General features: G+C 38.6%; 1 protein-coding gene across 3 annotated transcripts in view; it reads right to left on the reverse strand.

Annotated features, from left to right (window-relative positions):
* Positions 1-18799, reverse strand: part of LOC139975368 (IgGFc-binding protein-like) — a 128070-nt gene that overhangs the window by 60512 nt on the left and 48759 nt on the right. For all 3 annotated transcript variants that reach the window (XM_071983265.1, XM_071983266.1, XM_071983268.1), the window contains 13 exons: positions 18632-18772; positions 17702-17846; positions 16637-16819; positions 14128-14327; positions 12323-12500; positions 11280-11602; positions 10394-10552; positions 9286-9424; positions 8711-8896; positions 7744-7937; positions 6436-6595; positions 5451-5779; positions 4569-4727 (listed from right to left, as the gene is read on the reverse strand). In XM_071983265.1, the coding sequence (XP_071839366.1) occupies positions 4569-4727; positions 5451-5779; positions 6436-6595; positions 7744-7937; positions 8711-8896; positions 9286-9424; positions 10394-10552; positions 11280-11602; positions 12323-12500; positions 14128-14327; positions 16637-16819; positions 17702-17846; positions 18632-18772 (2496 nt within the window). The remainder of the gene's footprint in view (positions 1-4568; positions 4728-5450; positions 5780-6435; positions 6596-7743; positions 7938-8710; positions 8897-9285; positions 9425-10393; positions 10553-11279; positions 11603-12322; positions 12501-14127; positions 14328-16636; positions 16820-17701; positions 17847-18631; positions 18773-18799) is intronic.

Below are 18799 nucleotides of genomic sequence, written 5' to 3' on the forward strand. Positions count from 1 at the left end.
CTGGTCACATGGTTATTCAATTATCTCACTAATCGGTCGCAGTATGTTAGGATCAACCAGTCCAACTGTGTCTCCAACACATTAGTTTCGAGCACTGGTGCACCACAGGGAACTGTTCTTGGCCCGTTTTTATTCACTGTTTATACTTCAGATGCTAGATCATCACATGACAGCTGCCCTCTAATTCAATTTGCTGATGATACTGCATTAGTGGTTTGATATGGAGGTGAATATTTGTCTGAAATAAATTGGTTTGTAGACTACTGTGATCAAAATTTCCTTGAGCTTAACGTGGAGAAGACAAAGGAAATGGTGATTGATTTTAGGAAAGGAGATCATGAACCTCCTCCTGTTGTTATCAAAGACCTGGCTGTAAACCGTGTCTCGTCCTATAAGTACCTTGGCGTAGTTTTGGATGATCAGCTGAATTGGCATGACCACATTGATTATTTGGTAAGACCGATCAATCCAAGACTCAATTGCTTGCGGAAATTGAACACCTTCAACATCAGTAGAAACATTCTTTCTATTTTCTACAATTCTGTGATTTGCAGTGTGTGGTTATATTGCATTAATTGTTGGGGAGGTAATGTCAATGGTACCGACAGAAAACGGATAGATTCTATTATAAGCCAAGTCAGTCGCATCCTAGGCGAACGTCAGCAGTCAGTGAACACCTCATATCATCTTCACCTTCAAAGTAAACTTGCTGGGGTTCTCAACAACAGTAGCCACCCTCTACACATTAATTTGGAAAGTGCAATAATACCCCGCAGTGGGCGGATGAGACTACCCCGTGCCGTTACGAATCGTTACAAATCGTCCTTTATCCCTCGTTGTATTAAACTTCATAATGAATCTTTTACTCGTTAGGTCAGTAATCTTGCTCATTGTGCAATTCAATGTTTCACAAGTATCTCTGGTGCTGTTTTACTATATTTTGTATTTTACCGTTTTTACGTATCTTGCCAGCTTTGTTTTAAGTCTTATGTCTTAGTATTTGAGAGTCTGATATATTTTGTGTGTATTTTATGTACTGTACGTATGTTTTATATTGTGAGCAATCAATTGCCCAGCTTGGGATGCAATAAAGAGAATCTGAATATGAATCTGAATTAAAGAGGTACTCTAACTTGCAGCTAGTAGTTATAAAACAGTTCATTCAGTGCTTTCATGATCAGTGGCGTAGCTACGGGGGGGGGGGGCCTGGGGGGGGGGCGGGCCCCCATGAAATCGGCTGCCCCCCACTGCCCCCACTGGGAATGGGGTAACAAAAATGTTGCAAAAAAAACACTCATCAGTGCGATTCACTAATATTTTTTTGTTCAATAATTTGGGAAATAGAGTTACACAATTTTCTCGTCTGCATATGGCAGAATAAGAATAATACAATATCTGTAGTAATCATGAGAATGGTCACACAGCATGGCATGGCAATGGTCGATGCGACGATTGCGACCATACACCACGAAGCTTGTGCATGTGCTGCGCGATATCGATATCTGCTGAAAATATGTTCATTGCTTCCATCTAGCGCAACAATCTATCAAAAGATTGGCTCCGTTTGTACTGACCCTAGGTATTCATATATTGCCTCGCGTCAAATGAATATTTGTCATTGAATATTCCACAAAACAATTTTTTTATGGCCACGGAACTTTCGAAACATAATTTTCCACCACTGGGGGGGGGGGGGTAGCTCATCAGTGCTACTATTTGGCAGAATCAGTTCTTTTTATCGTCATCTGTCTGTGAAAATATGTTTATATGTATACTGTATACATAATAAATTTGAGGTTGCAAGTGCATGGATATTGTTTTGTGTATAATTATGAGGAACTACTAACTACTATAGCATTGTTCTATTTTTGTTTATTAGTAGAAAAGCAGAATTAAAAATTGTCAGTAGCAGCCAGAGGTCTGGGGTTTAAATCTCACACTGGTCATAGCAAAGACTTGGTATGATTGTCGTCAATATGTGCGTGATGCTCCGCATGGCTAATGGGTATGGAAAAAAAAAACAGCGCCCCACAATTGGGAAATACCTTTGGCACTGCTAATCAAATCTGACAGTTGAAAATTGTTAGATTAACATACAATGGTTATGAGCTCAAGTTCAATGTTTCATCAGTCTATTAACAATACTACAATATCCATATTGGAGAATTATGACCCTTCTTGTTTGTCAGATTCAAACTCCATGTACAGCATGTTGGTTCCTTCTCTAGGCAGGAATAATTGAATCCGCTTGCTAGGTAGGAGGCAGTCCGAGTAATCAGAGAGTTCGGATGGGCACAACTGCACAAGCTGCAGGCAGCACTGGCTCCGTAGTCTGGACATTAACAACAGTCCGGCTAGGGCTGAGGTGTCGGGATCATAATCAACTGCAGCCAGGCGTTATCTGTAGCATATGCCCCCAACTTTCTTTTTCCTATAAAAACATAGGTGAACTTCACTCCATGGGAGTGATCACTGAGCACATTCCGGTATAAGAGTGAATTTCCACTCCATTGGAGTAAAGCTTAACTCCTAATAGAGTTATATTCACTCATATAAGGAGTGAGGGTTAACTCCAATAGAGTTAAATTTCACTCTTAATTTGAAAAGCGCCGAGTGATCACTCCAATGGAATGGAATCCACTCATTTGTTTTTAGAGTGTTGCTAGATACATGAAGAAGAAATTTACATACCAATACATGTTATCGGTCATCGATTGGCACAAAAACCCAGATTCTGATTACAGCTGCCTCAAGCAACCCAATAAATGGCCTAATTAACACCGAGCCACCAATGTGGACCATTACCGAAACATCGATGCGTGTTAGTCTTCCATCCCCTTCCTCTAATGCTATTTAAGTCCACATGTGGGCATATCCTGCAAACCTACCGGTAGCCAACAGGGGTTTGAGTTGGGAGAACAGCCTTGACACCTTAAAACGACAAATGATGCCAACTTCCCTCAAGTTAAGAGTCTGGCTGAGTTGGCCAGTCAGCATGAAAGAGAAAAAACTTTTTTTGCATTTATGTCACCAAAGTTGCACATCTTTTTGGTTGCTATTTTGCCTCACATGTGCCATCTCCTGCGATCTGGGGTGTGCTGAAATCTCAAATTTTCTCTGTACCCCACAAGAAAGAACAGCCCCCCATGGCCCCACTCAAAAAATCCTAGCTACGCCACTGCTCATGATAGCCCCCAGTGGCAGATGGAGATAGTGGCAGATGACGATGTTTGAAATGCAGGGGACATTATAGGGTCTTTGAAGTTTTTATTCATACTTTAACCAAAGCATTTCTTCCATATAAGATAGTGTTTATCCAGAGTATGTAGAATTGGCCCGAAATTAGCATGCTATAATTGCTAGAATATTTAAAAAAGAATGTTCCTAGAGGTCTTTACTTTCCAAATTGTTCTAAGGCATTCCAATTGAAAGCATTAGATGCCTGAATGTCCCAGTGAGGTAAACTTCCTCGAAGGTGGTAAAAAACCAGTTTCAACTTTGACCAAAGGTAACCATATTTGAATATCTAGTATATTTAGGGCTAATACAGCATACTCTGGTCGAGAGTTGCCGTGGAAGCCACCGTATGTTTGTAGTAATGCAGTAAAATGTAGTAAAGGCAGCTGGAGGAGTCTAGTTTACCCCTGTGCCGAAGGTCATTCATTCATCTTCTTTTTTTTTCTTTTTTTTGGGAGAACACCTTCCCAACCACAGAGCTCCCAACTGACCCGCAATTTGCGGGTTGGACCCGCATTCTAACAACCAAACCCGCTGACCCTCACAAGCGTCCGAAAAACCCGCATTGTAATTGTCAAGTATACATACAAAAATGCATCACATTTTGACTTAGCAATCATCATTTCTTTAGCATTTAGCATAATGGAGTATAAAACCTCCTTTACACATCATTTGAACCTCAAATTAGCCTATATTTCTTTTCATTGGGAAAGAATGAATTATAACCTACTATTCAATTTATTGATGTAGCACACAACAAAATGCATATTTCTCAGAAAATGTTGGGTGACAAAAGCCTTTTTAATTGCCAGCATTTTACATGTAAGCATCACCAGGATTCAAAAAAAAAAAACATCCCCTCCCCTTATAACCCTCCCCAGGACGACGATTCGTGGCATAGACCAGCAGTACCCAGATCCGTATGCTGTTTATAGCTAAGGAAGAGAATGCCACATTAAAGAAATGAACATGTTGCCGCTGTGTGAAGTAGGCAGCATTGTTTTTATTTTTAAATCGGGGAATACGTTGAGACAAGATTAGCAATTTCCTAGCTGAGAGTGTGCCTGTAAGTTTGTTTGTTAATAGTACAAACCTGCCATATTTTTAGGGAGCTATTGAAGAATCAGCTGAGCGAGTCGAAGTTCGTTTTTTACTTCTGAAACACATACTTAATCTAAGGGGGTCTCGGGGGGGGGGGGGGTAGTCGCAAGGCGCATCAGTAAGATCTGTGGTACAGTTTGGTTCAGCAAGTACAGAATTCCCTATCTGCATGGTTGTCACAGTTTGCCTACAGTATCAATCTGGTTTAATTAGTTGTAATTGTTACTTACCAATTCTCCCGATGGCAATAGGAAGTCATCACTGGGATCCATAGTGCAGGTACCGCACAGACCGCGGGTCTTTCCTAGGTGGGTGTCGTGGAAGGCTTTGACTTTCACATGGGTAGGACTGGTATAAATGATGGACAGCTGGAACGTAGTGTCAATCACCTATTAATCAGCAAAGAAAAATGGGCAAAGTGAATTATAAAAGGTAACAAGAACATGGGCGAGTTGGCTGGGGTGGAGGCTTAATGAGGACCGAGCACATCGAGAGGGGAATAAGGCAAGAGGAGAAGTAAGGGGGTAAAATGTTGTAAATGGGAGCAGTAAGTTAAACATGAACTGCTCTATGAGAAAGGGGTGTATATGGATGGGAGGATATGCAAATGTAGAGAAGACAACATCAGTGGTGCTAAACTTAAAATTAAGTGAATAAAGTACAGCTAGTCGTTCAGTAAAATCCCTGGAAAATGAGCAAACACTGCTCTGTATGGATCCTTCAAGTTCTGTCTAACTGTTGTCAAATATGAAAGCTGATATAGTGGGATAACGTGGGAAAGCACTGAAGACATTATATCATGCAGCTCTTTGCCGGGGGGGGGGCAGACATTTTGTATATAGTTATCTACCATTAAGTCAGATATGTTCTGTATGGTAAATATACAAGCACATTAGTAACTGATAACACAAGATGAGAAAATAGCCTTTCAGAGAACGACTCAATCTGTTAAATGCAAACCCAAGTCATGACGTCATAAACGAAGATAGAGTTTGGGTGTTATGTATATTTCTTCAAAATTTCTACAATATTTAATCTTCATTTGCCTTTGATGGTGAAAGGGTCGATTCATGGAAATTTCTAAGATGTTAACAAATCAAGCGATCACTTACTACTTTGTTCGGTAACAGCCGCTGTACGGTTACAACGTCGTCTGTGTACGGTAAGGGTTCTTGGATACCGTCAATAAATACGGTGCCATCATCTTGGATCTCATAGGCTTTGCCTCTCGTTTCAAGACGAACCCCTCTTGTGTACGATACCAAGTTCGTCGGCCTTATCTTGAGATTGATTGCGACGACCCGGTATGGTTCAATCGGGTCGTTCTCATCTTCGGTGGACCTCTCCACCAGGACGTACTTGCAATCTCCTTGGAAGTCATACCTGGTACCATCAAAGGTGCGGTAGTGAGGGTCACCCCAGGCGCTGCACTCACAGGCAGCTAGATTTAACAAAAATGCCGAAAAATAAAATAAAATTGTAGCTTTCCTCCAATTAATAATACAGTTAAATAAGAGTTTACTTCATCTTACCACTTTCCCTGGAATGCTGGTGGTAAATGCATCTCGCGTTCTTTTAATTTCTTGCAGGTGTGTAAGGAAAATATGTCACGTTACATTATGAGTCAAGGAGTAAAACAACTCTGGAGTAACAACACGAACAGCAACAAATGAGACAAATGTTTTAAAATTTCTTGTTATTGGACGAATATTTACTTACATAACGACTAATGTACTTTATGAATATGCAAATTCTGCATAATACCCGTATCTTAATTCTCCTCATCTGTTATTTAAAGTATGTTTTGGATGTTATCATATTCGTTCATAAATAAACAACACACGTTATTACTGCCATCTCTTCTAAACTGCGATTAGGATGTGGCTCTGAACAGTTCGATGCACTGGTCAGATTAAGCCACAGACCCCTGCATTTCAAGAAATACAATTAAAGATATAGACATATAGAGATCAATGCATAGCCTACCTCAGTTCCAACACACAGATTGTTAAATGCTAAAAACTAATTTACCAAAAAAAGCAACTAACAAGGATTACTAATTAAAAATGTTATGAGTTTAAGTTTTTAATTTATTACCTTCAACAGATGTCAATACGTCTTCAGACTGACATCCCCGTACACCGCCTTTGACTCCACATTTAGCCATCTCGTTGCATACGAGAGGTGCGCACTGTAATTCTCCTGCAGAGCATGTGCACCTCTCTGTACAATCTTCATTGACTAAAACAGTGCCATCCTTAAAAAGAAGAAGAAAAAAAAACAGACGCAACAAAAGCTTAGCAGTTTTAAGTAAAAGAAACTTTACAACAGTAAACATTGACTAATATCCTCCCATCGATACACATCTCAGAGTTTTATCTACATGGCCCTTAGTCCTCTCATCTTCTTTCCTTTCATGTTACCTCTTCTGTCTTGTCTATTTTTGCTTTATTTGTTACTCCTTTGTGTCCAGTTTGACCGTCTGTCCACCTGTCCATCCCTTGAGTCTCTGTCCATCTGTGTTTCTAACTGTATTCTCATTGTTTGTTTCGCTTCAGCAAGGCTCTGCAAAATATCGTGCTAGCCTCAAAACGTTGGGCCCTCTAACTTCTACAGACGTAAGTCTTGCAAAAAGCTCAGAAGACAGCGACAAAATGAATTTGATCACACCGAGCACTGAAATATCATATTTTTTGGTCTTTTCTGGAGTGTCGAGGCGTTGCAAATGGCACTACATTTGTTTCCCATGTCAAAGCTTAGTTTCAATTTAAATATTTGAGAACCTTTTTGCACATATAATCTTTACATAGATTTAGATAAGCAAACACACAAAAAAAAAACATAAAAGAAAAGGTTAAGAAGAGGTTAAGTAGAACAAGATTTTTTTTTTGTAAATGCAATAAACAAATACATAGCATGAGCACCGACGTTTATAGGGTACTGTGTGATTTACATACCATAGTACATAGAGGCTTTCTTTTTGCAGTAATTGTGTTCACAAATCTCAGGTTTGACCTATATTGACCTCCAATGAGCTTTCATCACCATCACTTTCAAAAGGGTTCCTGTTCTTATCAAGAGGATCTACAAACTTCAGCCTCAATTTCTGAGTTATTACGTTCGCAAAGTTTTCAATTTCACCTGCGTTGATCTCAGATGACCTTGACCTCCATAATTTGAGGTCCTGGAATTCAAATGAGGTCCTAGATTTCAAATTAGGTTCCTAGAATCAATAAGGTCAATTTACTACCCAAACATGAAGTTAAACAATTTTGCAGTTTTCGAGTTACCATGTTTACAAACCAAAAGACACATGCCCACCCCACCCACATTTCATTGCTATCGCATAGATTCCAGTTTGGCCCTCGGCAAAGGAATAAAAAGTGGAGTAAAGCAATAGGTTACCTTCACATATGCTCCAGATTCCAGCTGGCAACCGGTGCAGTCTACACACTCACCATTGTAGTATAGCGCAGGAGACATACAGATGTACACAGGCAGGGAACCACCCGGATGACATGTGGGGTCACCTTGTGGTTGAAAGCAGGAAGGGGGGCATCCTGGGAAACTAGGAATGTAAATGGATCTTTCCAGGCGCTCTGAAAGATGAAGTACACCGAGACGTTACCCACCACGCAACTAGTATCGCAGTCTATAGTACCGATGAGTAGTCTTGTGGAGTGCAATTACCATCCTCTGTCAGTAAATTCAACATCTTGATCCACTACTCACTTTGAAGAGTGAACATCAAGATTGGCTTGTAATGAATGATTTTTTTTATTAATACCAAGTAGAAAATTCTCCATGGTGACATTTATTGTTTTTCTTATCGCCTAATTAGTACTTTTACCCTACCATGAATCACCTATTATTTACTCTTGGTCATACACTCCCATGATAGATATGATATTGTTTCCTCCCCCCCCCCATCCCCCTCCCACAATTTCTACCTCTCCAACTTTCAAGCAATAAATATATGCACATCAATATTGCATTCCATTATCCACTTTACCTTCTCCTTTATTCAGTTGAATAAGTAAATAACTTTGCACAAACACAGTCTGGCAACTCTCATTTTTTCATGACCAAAATGTTGACATTGATTATTAATTAGGTGTTCTCATTATAATTATCATGAAAAAGTTGTGACCTATTTCTTATCTACAATTTAGCTAGATCTGTAATAAAAGTGTCATGGCCAGTGTTTCACACTCATTTTGAAAATTAATGACATTAAGGTGAATATTAAGTGGTAATAATGCAACTAGTAACTTATATAACATTTGTTTTGGGACAAACATGTAGTTTTGACTGGCAGGAGACATAACCATGGAAACACAACTGTCTGTCCGACTCTTAATGATTTTAATACCTGGTTGACACTCGGGTCTATCCTTCCACCACAAATTATTAACGCCGCCCGCATCGCTACAAGCCTTTGAATATTCATCCATGTTAGTGCATAAATTTTCTCTTTCCTCGCTTGCACAGACGTCGTAGACGCAAGCATCGTAGAAAGGTATGGGATCCACAAAGTCATGGCATACAGCGAGAGCGCCTTTAACAAACAAAAACAAGAGAGGACTTGAAAATTATCTCCTACACGCCTAATGGATCAATGATAGCATTACAGCCATACTTCTACTCAACATAAGGATCAATGATAGCCTTACAGGCATACTTCTACTCATCTAAGAATAGATCAATGATACTGTAGCATTACAGTCATACTTCAACTTACCTAATAGATCATTGGTACCGTTACAGCCATATTGCTACTCACCTAATGGATCAATGATAGCGTTACATCCATACTTCTACTCACCTTTGAATGGATCAATGATAACATTACAGTCATACTTCTAATCACCTAATTTATAGCAATACAGCCATAATGCTATTAGCCTAATGGATCAATAATAGCGTTACTTCCATATTTCTACTCACCTAGTGGATCAATGATAGCATTACAGACATTCTTAGCTTCAGTTTCTGCCTCTTCCCCGATAGGGCAAACAATCTCTTCAGGTACACACTGCCTCTCTCCCGTCTTCCAAGAGTTTCCAAAATCAATTGGATTAGAAAGCTATTTAAATTATAAGAATTGCGAGATGTTTAAGTTGCAAAAGATTCTTCATTTAAAATTCAAAAGCAGGACTTTCCTTCTTGGTTATATGCATTTGATTTCACTGTAAATATATAGCATCATAGATGCTTCTACATTATCTGCATATAAACAACATTATTTTGTTATATCTCTATATACCTGATGTTATTCAGAATACCAATTATGTTTGCATGAAAGTGGCTGAGGTGCAAAATATGTTTTATAGTACTTTGATATCAAACCAACTTAAAATGGTTCAAACATGCATGCACTTGTTTTTTTTTTTCTATATTCAAACGATAAAAGTTCGTTTTCTCATCTGCAATTCATTTAACTTTACAGCAGATTCTAGTATCATGGACTACGTTTTACAAAGAGACACAGTTATGACATATATTTGTTTACTATAATAATTGTTTTTGTAATCTAACATATTGAATGCTTCCTATATAGTTTCAGCTGTCTATCTTGTTTCTTACCCTGGCGTCTAGCATTTGAAGTGCAAGAGTGTGTGTTCAAATGTGTTTGAGTGTTCAGGAGGTGGTACCTCAGGGGTGGGACGAATATTGAATTCCCTCAGCAGACTGCTTGTTGAAGAAAGTTGTCCTTGGAGAGGGTATCAATTGTAAACTCACCTTATACAAAATCACAATTCCACTAGCAGATGGTCGTGATCATTTCATGATCAACAAAACTGCCATCATTGTTCAATTACTGACATATTCTTTGTCCAAGTGCAGATTTAATTAAATCTAGTGTTAATTTGATGACTCGTGGTGTAGTTGAATTGTTAACAATACAATTATAAAGATCAATCATTCTTCCCCAAATGTCTCTCCGATGTTTCCTTCAGAAGGTTTGAGATTAGCAACAATCATTATCAGTTTAATTATAACAAGAATTTAAGCAAAACCTATGGTCGTCTTCTATTGTTCGAATTCTACTCACGAGTTCTCCTTCGCTCGATAAAAGCTCGTCCCTTATGACATCATTGCAGGTTCCACAGAGGCCGCATGAAACGTCAAAGAATTTCTCCTTTGAAACGGTAATTTTAGTTGCATCGTTGCCACTCCAAACGACTGAAAGGCCAAAGTCGGTGGTGAGTGACTGTAGAGAAACAGAAAGTAACATTAACGAGACAAGATCACAGTACATATGGTAGACTGATGCGGCCATGCCCCCCCCCCCCAAAAATAAAGAAAATAAAAACGGAAGACAAACATTTAATAAAAAAGTTCTTATAACGATAACATATATATATATATATATATATATATAACCCCCCCCCCAAAAAAAAATGAAACGAGACGCAAAATCTAATTTCAGGTTTTTGTTTTTCGTTTTAAAATTTCTGTCTTCTATGTATATCCGCTGGTTATATATTTTTTGGGCATGGACGCGTTAGTCTTCTGTACATTTTACTATCACAAGGGAGAAGTTAAGATATTTGATGATGATACTGGGAAATCACTCCACAGGAGGAACAAGGAGTAATTTGACATGGACACTGCAGTGTCATCACACTACAGACTTAGTTAGCGACATAAATACAATTACTAAACAGGTTCTGCCTGTCATCTAGAATAGTACATATTGAATGAGTAGTACACAATGTCTGGGTAGAAGAGTATCTTTATTTGAAGTTCTTTTTCAAATATACTTTAGCTTGTTTTTCTTTGGGTGGGGGAGGGTAGGAGTGAGGCTGAGTGGGATAAGCATGTTCTTGCAATCCCAGAAATCCTAATTCTAGGTTCATAATTAATATATAACAAAATTATCTCATCTGATCAATGCAAAGACAAATAGAATCTTATGTTGTGATAATTATGCTCACCAAATACGTAGATATCGGTGTAATTTGTACATTGTTTTCTTCATCTCTGTAGGGCAGTGGTACTAGAACTTCATCCACAAGGACCTTCCCTTTGTAGAGCAGTTCATACTTTTTTCCTCTAAGCACCAGCTTCATCCCCCGGATGTACGAGTATTTGTCGTTGGGAGAGTCCTTTAACATGTTGCCAATGAGCTCAAAGTCCGGTAAAGTGCCCTTCCCGCACGGTTTGAGCAAAGTGTATTCGCAGTCACCCTGGAAGTCGACTGGCACGTTGTCAAATGAAATGAGATGAAGATTACCCCAAATTCTGCAATCACAGCCATCTGAATAGATGAGAAAAGACGTAATGTAAGTCGCTAAAGATGGCTGGTTGTATCGTATTTCACAAACCAATGTAATTATAGTATAATTCTATCGAATTGACTCCCTTCTGCATACTTGTAAACTTGTACTTTTCTCATTGTGAAGAGTTTTTTAATCAAGCTGCATTCCTGTAAAGGTGTTGCTGAACTCTAACGTGTTGGCACCCTCAGTAATAAACAAGAAGTTATCAAATTGCTTTTCCTTTTTACGTGACCCACAATTAATCTTTTCGGAACAATGAGATTTTAAACCGCAGGTATCCGTGTAGGTGGTGCTTACTTCCTAATTTCTTGGCTTCGCTTGTGACAAGCTCTAGCTATGTGCCAATTCATAGGTACATTTGCAGGTGTGTGCATATTTTCAACCAATCACACAAGTTGCAAAGTCATATCCTAACAAAGCATTCTCAGCAGCTAACCAGTCTACGGGAAGCTTGTTCGTAATCCTGCGTGCTTATCAGATCTAGATTATCAGATAATCCAAAGTGGTCTCACAATCACTCTTCTATATAACGGCGAAAGAATTTATCCAATGCTATTGTAAAACAGCAACATATGTAATTGTTACCCCTTCTATCCCATGAACCTTCTGGGATTACCATAACCTGATACTTGAAATTGCAGAAGTCCACTCAACCATATGGTGTTACATGTTATGCACTTGTTAACATACTTTATTACCAATAGCTGCACATGACAGGCCATCTCCATCAAAGCTTTCCTGGCAGTAACAGTTTGTGACTCCACCCTTACTTATGCACTCTGCATCCACATGACAACTAATAGCTGAGCAGGTCAGATGGCCGGCCTCGCAGCTACAGTACTGAGAGCAGTCATCTAAAAAGGTATTTTTTCCAGACTAGAAGAGACAAAGAATTTAAATATATTTATAATAGTTAGAAGGCCTGAGGGCCTAATTAGCTCCCATTATGACACCATTCTAGACAAAGTGCATTCATCTCTTGTTACTTCCATACCACAGTCTAGTTTATCTAAATTTATTCTATTCGGTGTTCCATGGTCCAATCGAGTTGTCTGTCCATCGATCTATTTCAAATGTGTCTTTTATCTGCTTTCATTTCCTTAGAGAATATCGTGCCAGGATCAAAATATCAGGCCATTTAGATCTCTTTTATATATATCTAATCAGGCTTGCTAAGATAGATAAGCAGTTTTTGTTTTCCTTCTTCACAACACAGATAAGATAAACGAAGGACAAGGCATAGCAGACAGGTTACATAAACAACTTGTGGTGACGTTTGGATCATTAGATATTAACTTAATGTAACACAACTTGGAAGAGCGGACTCTTAACCAATTTAACTATCACATATAATACAGTCTTGCCGTGTGTTGTTGTATTGAAACCCATTGCGATCTATGGCAAATACCACAGAATCTCTTGTTTCGGGCAAAAACTGGAGAGATTGAATCTATACCCGAGTTCGTAATGCTAGCCATACTGATGCTCCTGTGCACTTTTGTTAACAATCATATGGTGGCTGGTCAATAAATTAGGTATGCTCAAAAGTGAATCCTAATGGCAGGACTTGGGGTAGTGTATGCCGTCAAGTAAGCCAATAATTAATGCTCGAGTGAATATGAGGAGGACTGTTTATCTATAGACAGACTTGACGTCATGCTACTTTTCCTACTATATGACCAATGTCGCATATCGAAGCTGAAACCCAGTGTTAATTCAGCTGCATTGTGTTTGCAGGATCCAAACGCCTCCAAAACTTTTTATTAAACCAAAAAGTAAAACTTGCATGATATAAATGGGGCCTCATTATTGCAATTTTTCACCAATTTTAGAAGTACACAATATCCAGTTTACTGTAAGTTATGTAAAGCAGTCATCAAATGTCTGCTTGCCGTGTGTAGGATTTTCAATCCAGATTTAACAACTATGAATGTTCCAGCTTTAAATATTTGCAAACCTTCATCCAAATCATACTGCCAAAGTACAAAATAATAACACAATGCAAAACACAGTTATAATTGTGAAACTTTCTTCTGTTTAGTTTTGCTTTTAGTATACCAAGATGCCAAACATACCAGTATATATGAGCAATGGAAAGCCTCTGGCAGTGAACACGGCCATTTTGTTTAAAACACTAATATTTTTATCATAGTTCTATCAGACGTAATCCACCTCATGAATTTTGTCAGTACAAATTTCTCATGTAAATATAAAAGCAATTACTTTTGAATATACTTTGGAATTCTTGGTAAATCAGTGTTCATTTTGACCTCTGCCTCATATTTCAGTCGCAAGGAGCTCTTAAACTAGTTACAGAAATAAAATACATATGAAATAGGAGTCTGATGGTGGTAGGTAGTAAATTACTGAGACAGTTATGAGTTGATAACAAAGTCATGTTTTAATCTTTGCCTCATTTATTCAGTCAAATGAGTGGTAAACGGACATACAATATTATTTAAGAAAATGAGCTGCGTAAGGCCTAACGGTGGTGTGTACTCACTGGAAGATATCCTCCGCTTTCTAGAGCACATCCGCATTCTTCTAGAGAGACGCACTGTCCATCGGATAAACCTTGACAACCGGGACATTCGCAGACCTCAATACATTCTGCCAGACACGTTACAACGGCTTCTCCTGTACAGGTGAGCGGACATCCAGAACCGCAGTGGTTGTAGCTGGTACCAAAAGGACAATCAAAAGCTGCACAAAAATGGTATTTAAAGCAAAAAAATTATTACATTCAATTCCCCAATAGTGGTCATGAATTTATTTGATTTGTTCTTCAACTGAATTTGATGACCTGATGTGACACGGATATAACCAAACAAAAACAAGTTTTCACAACGATAAAGGTCTAGACTTACAGGAAATTCAAAACTTAGAGTGCCTTAGTGAAAATATTGGCGTAATTAAAGACCAACTATGGAGACTTTGCGATGAACATCAAATCCCACTATTTTGCATGTATGTAATCCTTAACTCACTCCAATTACAGTGCTGTAATTAACTTTACCAATTTCGGACGTTAAATACGTGAAAATGGGAAGAAATGTCAGCTTTTTATGAAACCTGTTTCAGACATTCCTGAAACATTCCGAAGACATCAGGTGACCATGTGACGTCACTGTTTGTATACCTCACTCACAACAATACTTTTAGTGTGTAAAGTTGTATACTTGAGCTGCCAAAAACATCAACGATATTACTCCTTTCCCCCGAAATGCCACAATTCTGTGTTGTTGGAGGTTGCAGTTATACCTCATCCAACAAAAGTATCAGCTTTTTATATCTAGGAGTAAAAGAACCGACGTAAAACGCCGCAGACTTTGGATCAATTTTTTGAGATCTACGCGGAAAGATTTTTCAGCACCCGGAGTATCTCATGCCCATAAGTCCACATGCATGACCCTGCCTCTGTGTAAGCTGCAAATGTCTCATTCTGCGAAAGTTATATTCTGTCGATAGCTGTGTCGGACCATGGTCGGACATAGCTAATGTGAAATTGACCGTAAACAAGCTCTGGACGTCCTTACATGTAACATTATGTCACGCAATTGACAGTATAATATTTACTGTAAGAGTTGACCGTGCATATATCTTGCCGATAGGGTAGCATTGTTAGTACATGTAGTGAGTTGGCTCACAGCATGTGTAAATAGTCATGCTATAGGATTTCATCGCATTTATCTATTTCCTTTGTTGTATTCCAGTATCGTGAGTTCGTGATACATTGTGTTATATTGTCCGTTATGTTTATTCCGGCATCTGCATGGTCCAAGGAGTTGAATAAAAACGGTTCTATGTAGCGATCGGACGTTTTATTTCGTTAGTGACCGTTTTGTGATTGTGAGATGTAACTGGTCAAGGCCTAATTCAACTAGACCTAACTCCATGGAATTACACAGAGTCACGGTAGTATTTCGCCCAGGATTGAACGAGGAACGTGGATTTGGATATTCACTGCTAAATTTTGTTTATTGAAAGGATACTTTTTCTGTGTTTGTACTTTTGGATATTAAAACGAGTAAGTACTATGTTCAGCTGAAGCTTACTCATGTATATGCTACCCTGGTCGATTCGGGTCAGCGTCTTCTCGTAGTTCGATTATGTTTAGTGTCTTTTTGGTAATTCGTTGACAGTAACGTAAGCCATTTTCCCGTCACATATCACGCATGAGGCATTTTTTAGGTCTATTCTACTGTACAGTTTACGGTATCTTGCGATCAAATTGTATTACGGAATCGCCAAGCTGCTTGCATGTTCTACAGTATATTGTACTGTACGGACCTATTGACGCTCCGCTATGTAAAAGATGCTTCCATTTGAGTGGAAATTTTGCTAATAAAATAACCAATTTAACTAAAAATTTCTGCTTATAATTGTCTTACAACTAGTTGTTAACCTTCATGTGTTCTTGTTTTAAGCTAACAGCTTTTCAAACGCTCGCAATTGGAAGTCAAAAACAGTACAATTGTTCGCTATCTGTGTACAAACAGTGCCTATATATCAGCGTTTGATTTTCGCGGTATACAAACAATGACGTCACACGGTGACCAGAGACTCCTTTGGGTCAATCTCTGTTTTCAGACATTCCAGAGGTTCATGTCACGTGACTACCCAAAATGTCCATTTTCGTGGTCGTTATTTGATGGGTTATAGTAGGTTTTTGAAGATTATTTTTTACACATGTTGATTATGGGTATGTAAACTCCTAAAATAATGGAAATCCCCCCCCCCCAAAAAAAGTTTGCCTCCATAGTTGGTCTTTAAGTATAAATGAAAGACCAAAAATCAAGAATATATACAACGGACAAATCAAAATTTAAGTAGCAGGAACATGACATAAATGGAGGAAGTCTCATGTTCTTCTTTTAATCTTTGGCAAGCTTTGAAAGAATGAATCAAATTGGGGTAAGGGTTAGACGCTTTATCAATTTGCCATCATGATTTTGACCTTTGACCTTGGAGCAGATCAGACCTGAAACTGTGCACTGACATTCTGTACTTACGACAATCAGGGACTTCCTTTCTCCAGTCACCTATATTAATACCAGCTTCTCGACAAACCGTGTTTAAAACCGCAAGGTTCGAGCACAGAAGTGACTGATCTGGAAGGGTGGCACACAAGTCAAATTCGCAGGTCTTCTTGGCATTTTCCATGTCGACTTCACTGCTGCAAGCTGCGAAAGGCCCTTTTGATGAAGAAATGACAGCAACAACAAGAAAACCATTAATCTGTAAGGAGACTACCATCTTACATGATATGACCGTATAAACAATTTCAGCTAATGATGGCATACATTTGGTGACTGTCTTAGGACAACGCAAAGTCTATAATCCATAATCCACTGGAACTGTATAAAATGACCAACACGCTCACATACAAATGTCTTTGTGATTCCTGAACTTTCTTGAAGATGTTACATTCCACATACGTTGTATATTCCTCATAATGATTAGTTTAACGAGCACAATTTGTATTTAATTTCTCAGTAAGCTGACTTAAGCACTATTTTGCTTTGACTCTGAAAACATTTCCATGCCATGCTTCAATGACAAGTACAATCAACACCCCTAGTAACGATGTGGACTAGTCCAAAGTAAAGACCACAGTAAGTTAGGTCAAACACTGAAGAAGCCAATATAATGATGTCATTGTTAGTTTAAACATTGATGTCATTGATGTCATTGATGTCATTGTTAGTAACAAGAGACCTTTAATTGTCTCTTAATGATCCACTCTGCTACAAGTGTGACTCATTCATCTGCCATGGTGAACCCTGTTCATCAGAAGAGTTGTAACAGGCATCATCTAGACATAAAAGTACCAAATTTATACCATGTTTCCATAGAGTATATCTTAAAATAATAATTTCATATGAAATAAGATTCTTTTTCAATTAATGAAGCTATTTTTTTTATATTCTCTAAAGTTTGTCCGGCCATATTCTGCTTACATCTTATTTATGATAACCCCCCATAAAAGCCATCTTGTGTGCTACAAAACTAGCGAGAATAAAATGGAATTGCTAAAGTAATTGCATTGTTTTTTAAAACATTCAAGGCTTTATTACCCTCAGCTCCATAAAGTTCTCCACACAAGCTCTCAGCCTTCTCACGCTTATCCTTGTTTTCCAGACAAGCGTCGAAGGGTTTTGGGGTTGCACAACCATCAAGAGCAGCCCATTCCTTTGCACATGCACTGATAGCTTTTGCGTCCTGTAGGAGCAGATAAATACACTAGAGTTATGATACTGTTGACCAATAAATTGAGAAAGAAGGGGTGGGAAATATGGGCAAGATAATGTGTTCCTATTTGGCTGTACTTCAAACTGTCTCTTTTGTTCTCTGAAGAGAAAAATTTGACGGCAGATCAACTACTTGTAAATGCAGGGTGGATGGGGGGGGGGGGGGTCAGGGGTCGGGGCATCAGGAAATATTGGAGAGAAGGCTCCTTGTTGGTTGTTAGGTTCATTAGATTAGGATTCGATTAAAATTGGGCACTTCAATGAATGGAATCTATAGAGAAGGTCTTGAATAAACGATTCATTAAAAATAAAACAAGTGAATATGTTCTTTCCTATTCCGGACTGGTGCCAATTAACTAACTACTTTGCATAATTCCATTTGACATTTTTGGGTTTGGATACGATGCAGATGTATGGATGGATTTTTCTTACGTGTATGTTAAATACGTTTGTATGTATGTGAGTATTTTAGATCCTCCTGCAAGAAGGAACTCGCGGAGAAGCCATCATTGGCTTATCAAAGTCGCAAGCTGACTTTAGAATCATAATTAACGTCCATGATTATGAATTGTCAATAGTCTACAACCCTGTAACTGGACGACATACATTTAATTAAGGAGTCACTCGAACTCAGGACCTTATTATTGAAAGACACCGGCGTTAACCACTGAGCCAACACTGAGCTAACACTCCATAAATATGATTAGTAGCAGCTGAAACATTTGGCAAAAAGAATTAAAGATAAACAGCACTTACAGTTCCTTCGCAGTCGTTTTCGCTCAATCCGTCACAGTTGCCACACAGCCCGTCCACGTTCTGGCTGTAGATGGGGCTGAGGTTTATAGTAGCCGTCGTGTCTTTGAAATTAACCATCAAGCCGAAGCTAGTGACGAGTATCTAGGAGAACAGAAAATACAAATCTTT

This window comes from Apostichopus japonicus, chromosome 10 (assembly GCF_037975245.1).
Source record: "Apostichopus japonicus isolate 1M-3 chromosome 10, ASM3797524v1, whole genome shotgun sequence".
Taxonomy (NCBI): Eukaryota; Metazoa; Echinodermata; class Holothuroidea; order Aspidochirotida; family Stichopodidae; genus Apostichopus; species Apostichopus japonicus.